The sequence below is a fragment of the Lolium rigidum genome, chromosome 5, assembly GCF_022539505.1.
Source record: "Lolium rigidum isolate FL_2022 chromosome 5, APGP_CSIRO_Lrig_0.1, whole genome shotgun sequence".
NCBI classification, from domain to species: Eukaryota; Viridiplantae; Streptophyta; class Magnoliopsida; order Poales; family Poaceae; genus Lolium; species Lolium rigidum.
In genome coordinates, this window is record NC_061512.1 from 257,063,063 (window position 1) to 257,077,104 (window position 14,042).

Here is a 14,042-nt window from a genome sequence, read left to right on the forward strand (position 1 = left end):
CAACACGGTAGAGCCGGGAACAACTAGGGCTGCGGCTGGCCCCGATCCCTCGGAGCGACGGCCCGCAAAGCCTCCTCGGTCACACGTCCGATGCTATCGCAAGGGCGTGCCACCTGACCTATACCGGTCGGGAAGGTGTTGGATGATGCCTCGCTTATTTCCTGCATGGCATACACGTAAACGTTAAATACGAGCCTCGATCGGCTCTCGGGTTATCCTCGTGAATCGGCTCAAAGAGCCGATCCACCCATGATTCGTACAAGGTGTCCGAATATATGGTGGTCCTGCTTGATCAAGATAAAGCTAATGCGATCTACGACGATTTAGGGTTTTCACCACATAATCGGATCATCCTACTCACGATTGGGCCTCGCGCTCGCGCACGGTGATCGTAAGCCGATCCTAGACGGGGCCTAAAAACCAACACGAGGTTGATCCTCGGAACATCCTGTCTAGGGCTAGCAAACTACACCCTACACGCCGCTGGATCCTCCAACCCTTTGTAAGGCCTAACTATTGCGGATATTAAACTAATCCTTGCAGAACAAGGAGCAACCGTAACGGATCGGATCTACTAAACTATGATCAAGCGGGTGCCGCCCCTACACCCGAGATAGGTGTAAGGGCGGCTAGATGTATAAGGGTTGCACTACGACATCATATGATACGAAGAACAATGCTAACCCTAACACATCTAAGATAACTACGTTGCTCGCCATCAAAAGGGCTTCGACACGAGCAACGCATGAACAACGTGGGTAGGCTTGTCTTGCCTAGATCGCAAGATGCAATCTAGGCAGCATGGTGCTTACCGGAGAAACCCTCGAGACGAAGGAGTTGGCGATGCGCCGAGATTTGTTTGTGTTGAACGTTGGTTGTTGTTTATTTCATAAACCCTAGATACATATTTATAGTCCAAGGGACTTTCTAACTCAAGCGTGCACCTAACCGTGCACGGGTAAAACTCTATCTCCTAACCGACTCGTAATCTAATATGTTACAGATACACGGGAAATTAGCCCAAACTTGGTACACAAGGCCGATTCACGTATTTCTTCCACGTATATTCTTCAAACCCATCTTGATCGCGGCCCATCTCCTGATTTAGCCAAAATCTGGTGATAACACATGCCCCCCTGGTTTTGGTAATGATAATTTCAAAACCACTCGCTTTTTCCTCCGAGGGGTCATGTCGTGGCAGAGCGGAACCGTCGCAGTATTCTCCATCATGACAACTTGCCTTCCCAACTTCTCTGCACGATTTGACAGTTTTTGGCACCACCTCCTCGAAAACTGTTCGAACATTAAATCCCCACTTCTTTTATTTAACCGCACCGAACAGTTCTCCTCCTCATCCTCTCCGCATTAGCACTCCAAAAGCCCTTCTGCGCACCATGTCTTCCTCTTCCTCCACCTCATCGGAACTTTCCCTTGGGTCCTCCTCCTCCCGAGCCGAGATGCCGGCTGCGGACATTCGCGCACAAGAAGAATGGGACTGGAAGACCACGCCTCCTCCATCGCGGTCCGAGGACGACAAGTCCTTGACCAGTGGGGAGAGCGACCTCCGCTTCCTCGCCGATGGGGAATCGGAGGAGGAGAGCGATGACGATCGCTTCTCCTGGGATGACTTCACCACCTCCGAGGAGGTAGGGGAGGAGGAGGAGGAGGAGGAGGACGACGACGACAGCCCCTCCGACGAGCCGCCGGCCAAGCGCCACTGCCCATGGCCGGGGAATCTCAGTGACTACGACAGGCGACGACCGACGACGACGAGGAGGATGAGGACAACGAAGGTCCCGCCGGCGGCCGCTACAGCAGCGACGACGAGCCCGCCGGGAGCAGCGCCGACAGCGGCGACGAGGGTGATGATGAGGGCAGCGACGGCCCGTAGATAGGACCCTTAGCATAGGATCAGCAGCAGTAGACGGGGCAATGTATCCCCTTAGTACTCCCTTTTGAGAGCAATCAGCTCTTCCATGTAAGAAATCTGGTTTATCAATGAAGAAATTCCCCAATTTGATTTTGCCGATTTCCTTTATGCCAATTTAGCCGATTTCCCTTCATACTGATTCCGCCGATCGTCACTTAGCCAATGCTTAATGAGCCGATGACAACGCATCGGTCTCTCATGACCCATTCTTCACCCCTTTGACGTCGGAGCGATCGTGAATTTGATCAATGCCCGAAAGCTGAGGTTAACATATCAATCCTTCACGATCTATCTTTCGCCTTTTCCAACCGATGACTTTGAGCTCTGGTGGACAACTAGGCAGATCAACGCCCTTACGAGAACCCAAGAATCACCGCTGAAACGACTTGATGCTGAAGTCGATACCTCTGGGTTTTCAGATATTCAGTGATACTCTTCAAAGCTGCCCAATCCCCTTCAAAAAAGGTTATGATGGAGGGCTATCCGATGAAATCCCAATCGGCTTCTTAAGAACGAGAATATCTACGCGGTCGGTTGCCCCCGAGCCTCTACCAAGGCGAGCATAGCAATGGGCTAACCAAACGTGTCGCCATCGGTTTCCAAGTCATGATGCGTAGCCAGCCGATTTCAACAAAATCGGCTCTCCGAACGAGAGAACCTTCAGAGTGAGCTGCCCCCCGAGCTTCTTCAGTCCACTTCTCGCGCCTTGCAGGTCAGATCAGCTCCTTCCTTTGGCGGATTCGATGCAACCCATCCTTAACCTGATCTGCACGTCCATGCTGTTCTTGGCGTTGGTCAGGGTCATGATCCTCAAACTGTCCCAACTGATACTGCGGACTCGAATACTCGCAAAGAGAACCCGGAGATCCTTGAAGAGAGGACCCACTTCCTGCTCCATTGATCCTCTGATTATAACAGTTATACCTCTTGAGTCGATGGCCATGCATCGGCTTTATCTCCTTAAGTTGATGTCTGCTGCATCGGCTGTGCTTAAAAAAATTTTGATTTTTTTACGGCCGATTTGTGTATCGGCCCCCATACTTCAATACTCATCATCAAAGAATATCTTGGGCTGCTAGGCATTTGAAAGATACTCCTTCTTCATATCCTACTTCTTCATATCCACGTGTTTTATCCACCTGGGTGCCCCCCCGAGCCGATTCTTTCAAGGGATTTGATGGCATCGGCTCTTAGGTATTCCCGCTGGATCAAATGTTGAACCCAGGCGGAATGGATGGTGAGGATAATTTTGGCCGATTGCTGGAATCGGCCTCCACATTGCTTGTTCGATGAAGGTTTTGTAATGTTCCTCCATAAACTTTTTGGGGCCGATCTCTAGGATCGGCCTCGCCACGTTTGTCCATCGATGTTTGCTCTTGTTACACGGTCAGTCCGGTGGATAAAACCAGCCTAACCCCGTTCTTTGTCACGTCGATGCGCTCGCGGTCGTCCAAATTGATGCCCGAGAGTGGCTCTTGGCCCGATGTCTCCCAAACGTCCATGCCGGCTGTTGAAATCTCGGCCGAATCATCTGCGTGGACGACTTCTACTTCATCTCCATCCCATTGTATTAGGCATTGGTGCATCGTGGATGGAATGCAACGGTTGGCGTGGATCCAATCTCTCCCTAGTAGGACGGCATAGGTGCTCTTGCTCGTCGACAATAAAGAACGTCGTAGGGACGGTTTTCCTTCCTACGGTCGGATCCACATTCGAACACCTTGTGCGTCGGATGCTTGGCCGTTGAAATCGCTCGGTGTTACATTGGTCTTGATCGGATCCGAGCTGGAGCGTCCCAACCGACGTAGCATGGAGTATGGCATAATGTTGATCGCCGCTCCGGTGTCCACCAACATCTTGTTGACAGGCTGCCCATTGATGTAACCTCGCAAGTACAGGGCCTTCAGATGCCTGTAACTCCTTTCTCGTGGCTTCTCAAAGATGACCGGCCGTGGGCCGCAGTCCAATTGTGCCACAGGTGCTTCATATGATCTTGGAGCGCTAAACTCCGTTGGAAGGATGAAGACCATGTTTGTGCCGGCCGATGTATCATCATCGGCTTTCCTTTGCTTGGGGCGCCACTCTTTTCTTTGTGGCCGACCTTCTTCGTCCGGGGTTCGCTGAATTTTGGCGGCCGGATCAGGCCGTGCCTTCCTCAACGTGTGCGGGTATAATCTTTCGGCCTTCTTCCAACCCACGTAGACGCTGAACCCTTCGCTTCGGGAACGGCCGAGCCCATCGGGGCACCACCTTGGCCGATGATACTTGTCTTCTTCATCATCGTCCTCTAGTTCCTCGAGATCTTCTACCCGAGCGGACTCAGCATGCCCGTTCCGAGGCGGGAGAGGCCCTAGACGTTTGAACACAGACACTTTAGCTGCATCCTTCTTCTTCTGTTTGCATTCTGGCGTTGCCGATTGTTGGCAATCGGCTCATTCCTGAATCCGAGCGAGTGTCCGAAGAAGGGGCAGTCCCGTGCCTATCCACGTCGTCTTGCTCCCTCGACTTTTCCTTGGCGTGGCGCTCGTATCGCTCCTCGTCGTGATCATGCCGACGACGTCTCCTGTCGTCCCTAGCCAGACGATCTTCTTCATCATCGTCGTTGTATCGTCGGCGTTGGTCATACTCGACTCACATACTTGTTGAGGAGGTGATCGAGAGAGGTCGCTGATATCTTATGTTCTTCACTTCTCCCTCCGTGACGTAGCGCTTGCCGTCTTGGCGGAGCCGATCGCGTGGAGCGGCTTCCTCTGTGTCTTTGCTATGAGAGCAGCTGCCCTCATCTCCGTCCTTACCAGAGTGGTGCCCAAGCCCTACCATGTTGATATTGCACGAGAGATCTGGCTGGCACCCTCCATGGTAAGTATACTCCACCATGTTGATGGCGGGGAAGGGGTGTGTGTCGACCTTCATGGCGTACTGGTTGAAAATTAGCCGTCCATTTTCTATCGCCATTTGGATCTGCTGCCGCCACACCCTGCAGTCGTTAGTGGTGTGGGTGAACGTGTTATGCCACTTGCGGTATGGCTTTCCGTTCGGCTCCTGCACCGTGGGGATCTTGTGGCCTTCGGGTACCTTTATATGCTTCTCCGTGAGTAAGAGATCGAAAATCTGCTCGCCTTTGGTCACGTCGAAGTCGAACCCTTTTGGAGGGCCTTGTGGCTTCACCCATTTGCAGGACACGGGCCTGCCGCTCGAGTCCATTCAGCCACCGCTACCTCTCGATCTCCCGCAGCACCTTCATCCTCGTCCGCCTCAACCAGTGGCCACCGCACGCTTGAATTTGTCCCGGTAAACATCCGGGTGGCGCTGTTCATATGCCGACGGCCTTCGCACCATGTGCGCCAATGAAGGGTAGTCCGCTTGGGAGGCCACGTCCTTGATCGATGATGAGAGACCCACCACCGCCAACTCGATCGCTTCTTTTTCACTTACGTGAACCGAATAGCATCGGTTCCTAATGGTCCCGAAGCGCCGGATGTATCTCGACACTCGTCTCCCCGCGCTTCGTCGTACTTGTGCTAGATCGGCAATGCCAGCCTCGGAAGCCTTCGAGTGATACTCGCTCATGGAACTGCTCTTCCAACTCGCTTCCAAGTCCGGATGGAGTTCGGTGGCAGCGATGTGTACCACCCGAAAGCCGATCCCGTGAGGGACCGTGCGAAGAACCTCACTCGCAACTCGTCTGATGCTGAGATCATGCCCAGCTGTGCCAAATATCGGCTCACATGCTCGATGGAGCTGGAACCATCCGATCCACTAAACTTTGTGAAGTCCGGGAGCCGATATTTGGGTGGTAGCGGGATCAATTCGTAATCGTTGGGGTACGGCTTGGTGTAGCCGAACGTCTTCCTTTTCGGCATCATGCCGAACCGATCTTTCGAATTGTACAAATCTGATCCGCGGTGATGGCTGAAGGTGTCGAACCCCGAAGATTCGCCGGGGTGGCATACTTAGCCAGCCCATGCTTGCTTTTCCGGTTCCGAGCCAACCGCAGGAGCTGGGCTCGGAGGTTTGTCGGAGTGGCGTACTTAGCTAACCACGTTTGCTTCTCAAGATCGGCTCCCGACGTTCCTCCCGCCGTTCCCGAGGCCCCCGCTGTTGCAACCTGGTTCGAGAGTGCCCGTGTATTGCAGTCCGGTACGTATGCGCACGCGTATCCGTGCGGGATCTCCTTGGGTGCCTCGGTAGGAATTGGTAGTCACTAGGATCACCACCAATCTTGTAGACGACGTATGCCGATGAGTTCGGCACTTCCGGTGCTGCCCATGCGAACGGCAGCGGAGGATGGGACCGGAGTGGTATCTCTCCTTTGTAAGTCCCCGCAGCTGGTCCCGACGGAGAATACCGATGGCTCATGATTTCCTGGACCACGCGCGAGCGACACGCTCCAAAGTGTTCACCGTGCTCTCGCAGTGGCGGTGCGGCGAATGAGCCACCATGTAGTTGATCTCCCGACGCGAGCGACCCGGTGCGTTCTTCGACGGGGCGGACAGGTCCACTCCATCGAGTGCGCCTTCAGGTGAGAACCCCTTCCACCTGACGCCATGGGAGCGGGTTCTGTGGAAAGAGCCGATGAGTTCGGCTTCGAGGACCGCCTTGATCTCGTCATGCTTCTTCTTGAGCTCGTCAGTCAGATCCTCGTACTTGACCGGAGTGCTTTCCGCCATCTCGGATGCAGATGGTGATGCGGTGGATGTCGAAGATGGTCCCACCGGGCGTGCCGAATGTGTTGCGGTCGAAACCCACCGGCGGGCAGCGATCGGCAACACGGTAGAGCCGGGAACAACTAGGGCTGCGGCTGGCCCGGTCCCTCGGAGCGACGGCCCGCAAAGCCTCCCGGTCACACGTCCGATGCTATCGCAAGGGCGTGCCACCCGACCTATACCCGGTCGGGAAGGTGTTGGATGATGCCTCGCTTATTTCCTGCATGGCATACACGTAAACGTTAAATACGAGCCTCGATCGGCTCTCGAGTTATCTCGTGAATCGGCTCAAAGAGCCGATCCACCCATGATTCGTACAAGGTGTCCGAATATATGGTGGTCCTGCTTGATCAAGATAAAGTTAATGCGATCTACGACGATTTAGGGTTTTCACCGCATAATCGGATCATCCTACTCACGATTGGGCCTCGCGCTCGCGCACGGTGACCGTAAGCCGATCCTAGACAGGGCCTAAAAACCAACACGAGGTTGATCCCCGGAACATCCCTGTCTAGGGCTAGCAAACTCCACCCTACACGCCGCTGGATCCTCCAACCCTTTGTAAGGCCTAACTATTGCGGATGTTAAACTAATCCTTGATGAACAAGGAGCAACCGTAACGGATCGGATCTACTAAACTATGATCAGCGGGGTGCCGCCCCTACACCTGAGATAGGTGTAAGGGCGGCTAGATGTATAAGGGTTGCACTACGACAGCATATGATACGAAGAACAATGCTAACCCTAACACATCTAAGATAACTACGTTGCTCGCCATTAAAAAGGCTTCAGCACGAGCAACGCATGAACAACAAGATAGGCTTGTCTGCCTAGATCGCAAGATGCGATCTAGGCAGCATGGTGCTTACCGGAGAAACCCTCGAGACGAAGGAGTTGGCGATGCGCCGAGATTTGTTTGTGTTGAACGTTGGTTGTTGTTTATTCCATAAACCCTAGATATATATTTATAGTCCAAGGGACTTTCTAATTCAGGCGTGCACCTAACCGTGCACGGGTAAAACTCCAACTCCTAACCGACACGTAATCTAATATGTTACATGATACAAGGGCAAACTAGCCCAAACGTTGCATACGAGGCCGATTCACGTATTTCTTTTATATGTAATCTCCAAGCCCATCTTGATCGCGGCCCATCTCCTGATTTAGCCAAAATCTGATGATAACACAAGGAGGGGTAAGTATTTTCGGTTAATTGATTTTTCGTGATAATTGAACATGTTTCTGCTAAATTCAAGGCCTGTCCTCATCCAAATTTGTTTTTGAGGGGAAGTCCTGGGCCTAAAATGAACAAAACATCTTGTACACGGGCCTTCCCTTCAAGAATCGTTCAGGCAATGGGCCATGGTCTGGCCCAAATCAACGCGCTGTTGCCCAAAGATCTCACGGAGCCAGGAAGAAACCTCGCCCCCACCGCGCACGCCAAAACCAACCGGCCGCCGCCGCCGCCGTAGCATCAGCAGTAGCCGGAGGGAGATGTCGTTCCGGGCGAAGGAGATCTACAATAAGGTGGTGCGCCGCGTGGGCGAGGAGGTGAAGCTTCCGGCGGAGGCGATGGAGTCGGTGAAGAACATGCTGCCGAATAGCAAGGTCATCATGGGCCGGGCAAAACGCGGCATCTTCGCCGGCCGTCACATCCGGTTCGGCAACAAGGTCTCCGAGGATGGCGGCAACAAGTAGGCTTATTCTCACTCTCTTATTCCCTCGTGCAATATTTCTTGGTTTCTTCTGATCTGTGCGCACAGATATTTCGGACTGTAATGCTAAGGTTCGGTAGTTGGAATGGGGGAAATGACGCGTTTGATGTTTCACAAGGTCATTTCGATTTGGGTGCGTGGGATGGGAGGGGCGACGAGCGATGTTTATTTGCTCATCTTGTTTGGGAAATTTAGTTGCGGAAATGCTGTTTTTATTAATTTATGTTTGATTTTATCAATCTGGATGCCAAGTCTATATAGAAAATGTCGTAAATCACTTTCGAGAATGAAAAAAAAGTGAAGCTGCTGTTTTGAGTGTAAGTCGAAGGGGAAAACGATTATGTCACGATACTATGTTGGTTTGTTCAGTCTTGTCACTGATTTACTTTCCTCATCAACACCCACTTGAGAATTAGATGAGTTGAGAATCATATCAGGTCTTGTTGGGATTCACTCTCCACTTTGTACTGCCTTTGATAGTTAGGATCCGAACTAAATGCATGAATTATTTGTTATTTGAATGTCAGTATAGGACTTTCATGATGTAATACGACACCTTATTCTAACTCTAAAGTTATATTTTTTGGGCTTGGGTGATCAATGTTTGTTATGCATGCATTTTGAGTGGAAGCATGCCATTACTTGGTTTCAGTCAGCCCCCCAATCATGTTAAACTATTGGTGTGGCCTCATGATTCAGTCTATCCTTCATGATGTCATGTTTTTGGAAAGAGTAGGAGAATGAATCCAATCACTTGTTATTATTCTGAGGATAATTCATAGTTGCTCGCAGATACTTATTTTATAGATGATTGTTCAGTTATGTTTTGCACTTAATTTGATTGAGAGGATAAGCAAAATAGAAACACTAGTTTGGTAACAACTAACAAGTGGCATGGCCATAGATCAGATAATACACACAACACAAGCACCTGACCCAAGTTACTCCTCACGGCGGCTCACGCATCCGGTAGTTAAAGGCCTGTTGCTGCTGCTCAGCCTCCTTGATGCCATAAGCCACCCCTGTTCACGCCATGGACCGACCAACATTTAGGATTACCATGGAGTGGATTTTTTTTTTTCCTTGGGGTACACGTACATTTTCAACCACCAATCTCCAGGGAGTCCTTCGCAGATATGGTGGCAGAACCATGGCCTGCCCAGCAGAGGATAAGGTCCCAAAGCTCTCTCGCTCACGAGCAGCGGAAGAAAAGATGTTCCACTTACTCTGATTCCTGGCAATAGATACTTGTTTTGATAGGGTTTTTACTTGATTCATCACATGGACTCACTACTCAGTTGGTTGATGCATTCAAGCACTGCACACATTAATTTAACCTTGTAAACTCTGGGTAGTGCAAAGCTGGTAATGATGTTTAATCATTCTTGTAACCTTTTGGCTTGCACAGACCTGGCCATGGGCAGCCCGGCCCGAAGCCCAGCCCGAAAAACTCGGGCTTGGGCTGAGAAATGTTGGCCCGACTGCCGGGCCAGGCCAGGCTTGGGTAGCCCGAAAACACAGTTTAACACTACGGCCCGGCCTGCAGCCCGACGGGCTTGGTGGGTATTTGGTCGGGCCGGGCTTGGGCCGGATTTTTTTTGCGTCGGGCTTACCTCGGGCCGGCCCGAGGCCCGGCCTGGCCCGACACATGCCCAGGTATACTTGCACCATTTCATGTCTATAGCAACACAGGTGTAATACGAACTGCAGCCATGTTTTTTGGGCTTGTGTGATCAATGTTTGTTATACATGCATTTTGAGTGAAAGCATGCCATTACTTTGTTTCAGTCGTCCCCCTACCATGTTAAACAGTTGGTGTGGCCTCATGATTCAGTCTATCCTTCATGATGGCATGTTTTCGGAAATAGTAGGAGAATGAATCCAATCACTTGTTATTATTCCGGGGATAATTCATAGTTGCTCACAGATTATTTGATCGATGATTGTTCAGTTATGTTTTGCACTTAATTTAATTGAGAGGATAAGCAAAATAGAACCACGAGTTGGGTAACAAGTGCCATAAGCCCATAACCATAAATCAGACAATACACACAACGCAAACACCCTACCCAAGCTACTCCTCACGGCCGCCCACGCAGCCAGTAGTTTAAAATTTGTCGCCATTGCCTGACCTCCTTGATGCCATCAGCCACCCCAGTTCACGCCAGATGGATCAACATTCATGATTACCATGGAGTGAAATACTTTTTTTTTCCTTGCTTGGGGTACCAGCCACCAATCTCAAGGGAGTCCTTCACAGATATGCTGGCAGAACCATGACCTGCCTAGCAGAGGATAAGGTCCCAAAGAAGCTCTCTCGCCCACGAGCAGGGGAAGAAAAGATGGTGTACTTACTCTGATTCCTGGCAATAGATACTTGTTTTGATAGGTTTTTTATTTGATTCAATCATCACGTGGACTCACTATTCAGTTGGTTGATGTATTCAAGCACTACACACATTAATTTAGGGTAACCTTGTAGCCTCTGGGTAGTGCAAAGCTGCTAATGATGTTTAACCATTCTTGTAACCTTTTGGCTTGCACCGTTTCATGTCTACAGCAACACAGTGTAATAGGAACTGCATCCTGGATATCTTCAACAAAGTGATAATGTTCCATTTCTTTTGGATGTCTCATTATGTGCTAGACACATTCAGAAACTTCCTGGTAGTTTGCAAATTTAAAACACTTCCTGCTAATTCTTTCTCCATATGGCTTAAGCGTTTCTTGATCGCCTTTCCTTTTGCTCCCCCTCCTAGATCTTTTGGAACATTTTGGTTATGGAGTATATTCTTTGTTCAGGTCAAGGAGATTCTGGAAGCCAAATGTTCAGGAGAAGCGTCTTTTCAGCTATATTCATGAACGTCACATTAGACTCAAAGTAACCACTCATGCACTCCGGTGCATTGACAAAGCTGGTGGCATTGATGAATACCTCCTGAAGACACCTTACAACAAAATGGATACTGAGATGTGTATTGCCTGGAAGGCAAAGATTGAGAAGATGTATTCAGAGCTCCCTCCTGAGGAAGAGGCTAAGATAGAACAAGGTTCTGAGGAGGTTCTGTCGGCCAAGAGAGAGTTCCGTAGGGAATCGAGAAGGGCCATTGCTTTTCAAAACAGAGTCAGCTAGAAGCAACCACAGCTGATGATGACGAAACAACTGAAGTCGTGGATACAAATAAAGAGGTGTCTGATGTCGCAGAGAAGTCTTAGCCTGGACCCGTGTGCCCGGTATGTGCTGTCAATGTGATTCTGTAGCATCCTTTTCAGGAATAAGCATCATCGAGTTTGTTGAAATTTAGTTTATCGGTTAAATATGTTAACTGTTAAATCTTGAAGATTCAATTGGAATATCGATGATAATTGGCTTGTATTGCCCCACTTTGGTATCCCAGAAAATTTTAAATGTATCTTTATTACTAGAGAAAGGTTGCATAGTTGTTTTTATGTAATTTATGTTCGACACGATAGTGGTCCATTTGAAACCTCTACATGTCATGGCAGGCTGATGTACTGTTTAGAGCGTGCATCATCTAGGTGGTATCTTTCTTTTGTGATGTCAAGTCACATAATGGCAAAGAATTGTCTGCATAGGCTAAAGGATGGGTATAAATAATATCACATACTTTCATTCATTTTTTTTATCAAGTATCTGGATTTCATTATCTGATTCTCCATAAGACCCCTAGAAAATACATGTCACTTATTTCACATATGCTTTTAATTTAAAAAATGTTCGATTTCAGACATGCCTTTTGTAGCCCAAAGTTTCGAACTGAATTATTCATTTTTTGCAGATAAAAAAATGAATGGAAACATCGATGCCGTTGACAAAATAATCGAAGATTTTCATTTCATATAAACAGGGGAGAATATCTCGCTTGGGACAACAGTGTATCTTAAGCCTAACTGCCTAAGTTTACCATTTACACGCAACATTTTGGTGTTGCAAGTAGTTGCGAATTGGTGGAAGTTGTTTTGTACAATTATTGTAATTTCTAGCGCCAGGATTGAGATGATTTTCTTCCCAATTTTGCTAGCCCATTCAACTGAAATGCCAAAGAGAGGGTTTCTTTTGTAAACCTAATTAGCTGGAGTTGTATCATTTTGCTGGCTGGTTTCTGTTAGACCTCAGCATGGCGTTTACGTTACATCAAGCGGAGAAAATCTTAATCTGTGCCTGCTTGTAGCAAAAGAGATTTAGATGAAGTGTTTGGCTGGACGGAACTTGTGTGTACTGCCCTAGCTGTTGGGTGCAGTTTTTTTTTTCTGTTGTCGGGAGAATTGTTTCCTTCTCCCGCCCCTTTCACATGATTAAATCTGCTTGTATCTTTACCTGTCAAAGATTCAAGATAGAATCATCTTTAAGTGCTTGTTGACATATTATCAACAGGGAAGTTACAATGCCGGTTCCATATGAACAAACATAAAAGGCCTGAAAGCAACAAGGCCATTATGTGGACGATCAATCTATCCTAGCTTGGCGAGGACATCACCAAGAACAGTCTTGGTCTCTCCGAAGTACTTCTCGGCTTCAGAGGGGCTCTTGATCTTGGCTGCATGGTCAAGCTGCAAAAAATGGAGAAGCCCACACCTGTTAGTCCTGGAAATTCTTGTGCAAGTGTTCAGGTTTGTAACAAGATGTTAGGAGTGATCATTGGTCATGTATCTGAAAGACAAGCTGCAAGATTTCTGAAGAGAAATAAGCTATCTGAAATTGTTAGATGTTTACCCCATCGAGGGTGTCGAAGAGCTTGCCGGTGAGGTCCTTGAGGCTCTTCTTCTCCTCCTTGGTGGGCTTGGAGGCGATGACGGTCTTGAGATCGTAGCGCAGGTAGGAGGCCCTGAGGCGGAGGTCGTTCATGACGTACGGCCATTGCTTCCTGTCGATGAGCGGCTTCAAGTTGAGGATGTCCTGGGCGGACTCCTTGGCCCGGGCGGCCGCCTCCGCCGCAGGCAGCGGCTGAAGGTAGAACCGGTTCTTCAGGGGAAGGTCGAAGTCCCTCGCCTCGTCGGAGTTATCCGTTCCGGCTGCCACAGAGAAGACAATCATCATCAATCAGATGACGCGGAAATGTAGCCAAGCTATGTATCTATAACTCTATGTATAAGCAGCCAGTAGAGGCACTCACGGAGTCCACCGGATGGCGGCGGCGGCGGGCCAACCTTGATGGCGGCGACGGTGCCGGCATGGACCGCCTGCGCGAACGCTCCGCCAGCGACGGCGGTGGCCATGAGGCCAAGGACGGCGCGACGGCCGGCGGTCTCGGCCTCTGCCGACGCCCTCACGGTGAGCCTGCTGGCGCGTTTGCCGGCCGGGCCTGGGAGGCGCACGCCCTGCGATAGGCCGGTCATGGACGCCATGGTTTGTGCCATCCTGAAGCTTCGCTTCTCTGCTTCACCGAGTGAGTTTCTGTCTATCTCTTTTGAGAAGCTAGCTAGCGATCTCTCGTTCCACTGGCAAAAATATATGAGGAGGACGTGTATCGTGTTGCTGTCCTTCGCGGCGCGAAACCTTATCTGACTGGATAAGTTTGTGGCCAGTGCGCGCACGCCATGTGGCACGGCTTCTGGCATGGTGCATCTCCTGACCTCAGTCTGGATTGCGTCTTGGCCAATAAACCCCTGACATGTGTCGTGGAGCATGGCCTTCAGTTGGCCAGTAAGATTTTCTTCTTTTGTCAGTTT

General features: G+C 49.9%; 2 protein-coding genes across 2 annotated transcripts; one reads left to right on the plus strand and one right to left on the minus strand.

Moving 5' to 3' along the window:
• The first annotated feature begins 8,057 nt into the window (after positions 1-8,057).
• LOC124654045 (54S ribosomal protein L24, mitochondrial-like) lies at positions 8,058-11,815 on the plus strand. The gene is made up of 2 exons (XM_047193078.1): positions 8,058-8,330; positions 11,154-11,815. The coding sequence occupies exons 1-2, from the start codon at positions 8,131-8,133 to the stop codon at positions 11,482-11,484; spliced, it is 531 nt and encodes a 176-aa protein (XP_047049034.1). The 5' UTR covers positions 8,058-8,130; the 3' UTR covers positions 11,485-11,815.
• Positions 11,816-12,685: 870 nt separating this feature from the next.
• LOC124653085 (oxygen-evolving enhancer protein 3, chloroplastic-like) lies at positions 12,686-13,745 on the minus strand. The gene is made up of 3 exons (XM_047192137.1): positions 13,487-13,745; positions 13,087-13,385; positions 12,686-12,923 (listed from the first exon to the last, which is right to left on the minus strand). The coding sequence occupies exons 1-3, from the start codon at positions 13,728-13,730 to the stop codon at positions 12,825-12,827; spliced, it is 642 nt and encodes a 213-aa protein (XP_047048093.1). The 5' UTR covers positions 13,731-13,745; the 3' UTR covers positions 12,686-12,824.
• Positions 13,746-14,042: the final 297 nt, after the last annotated feature.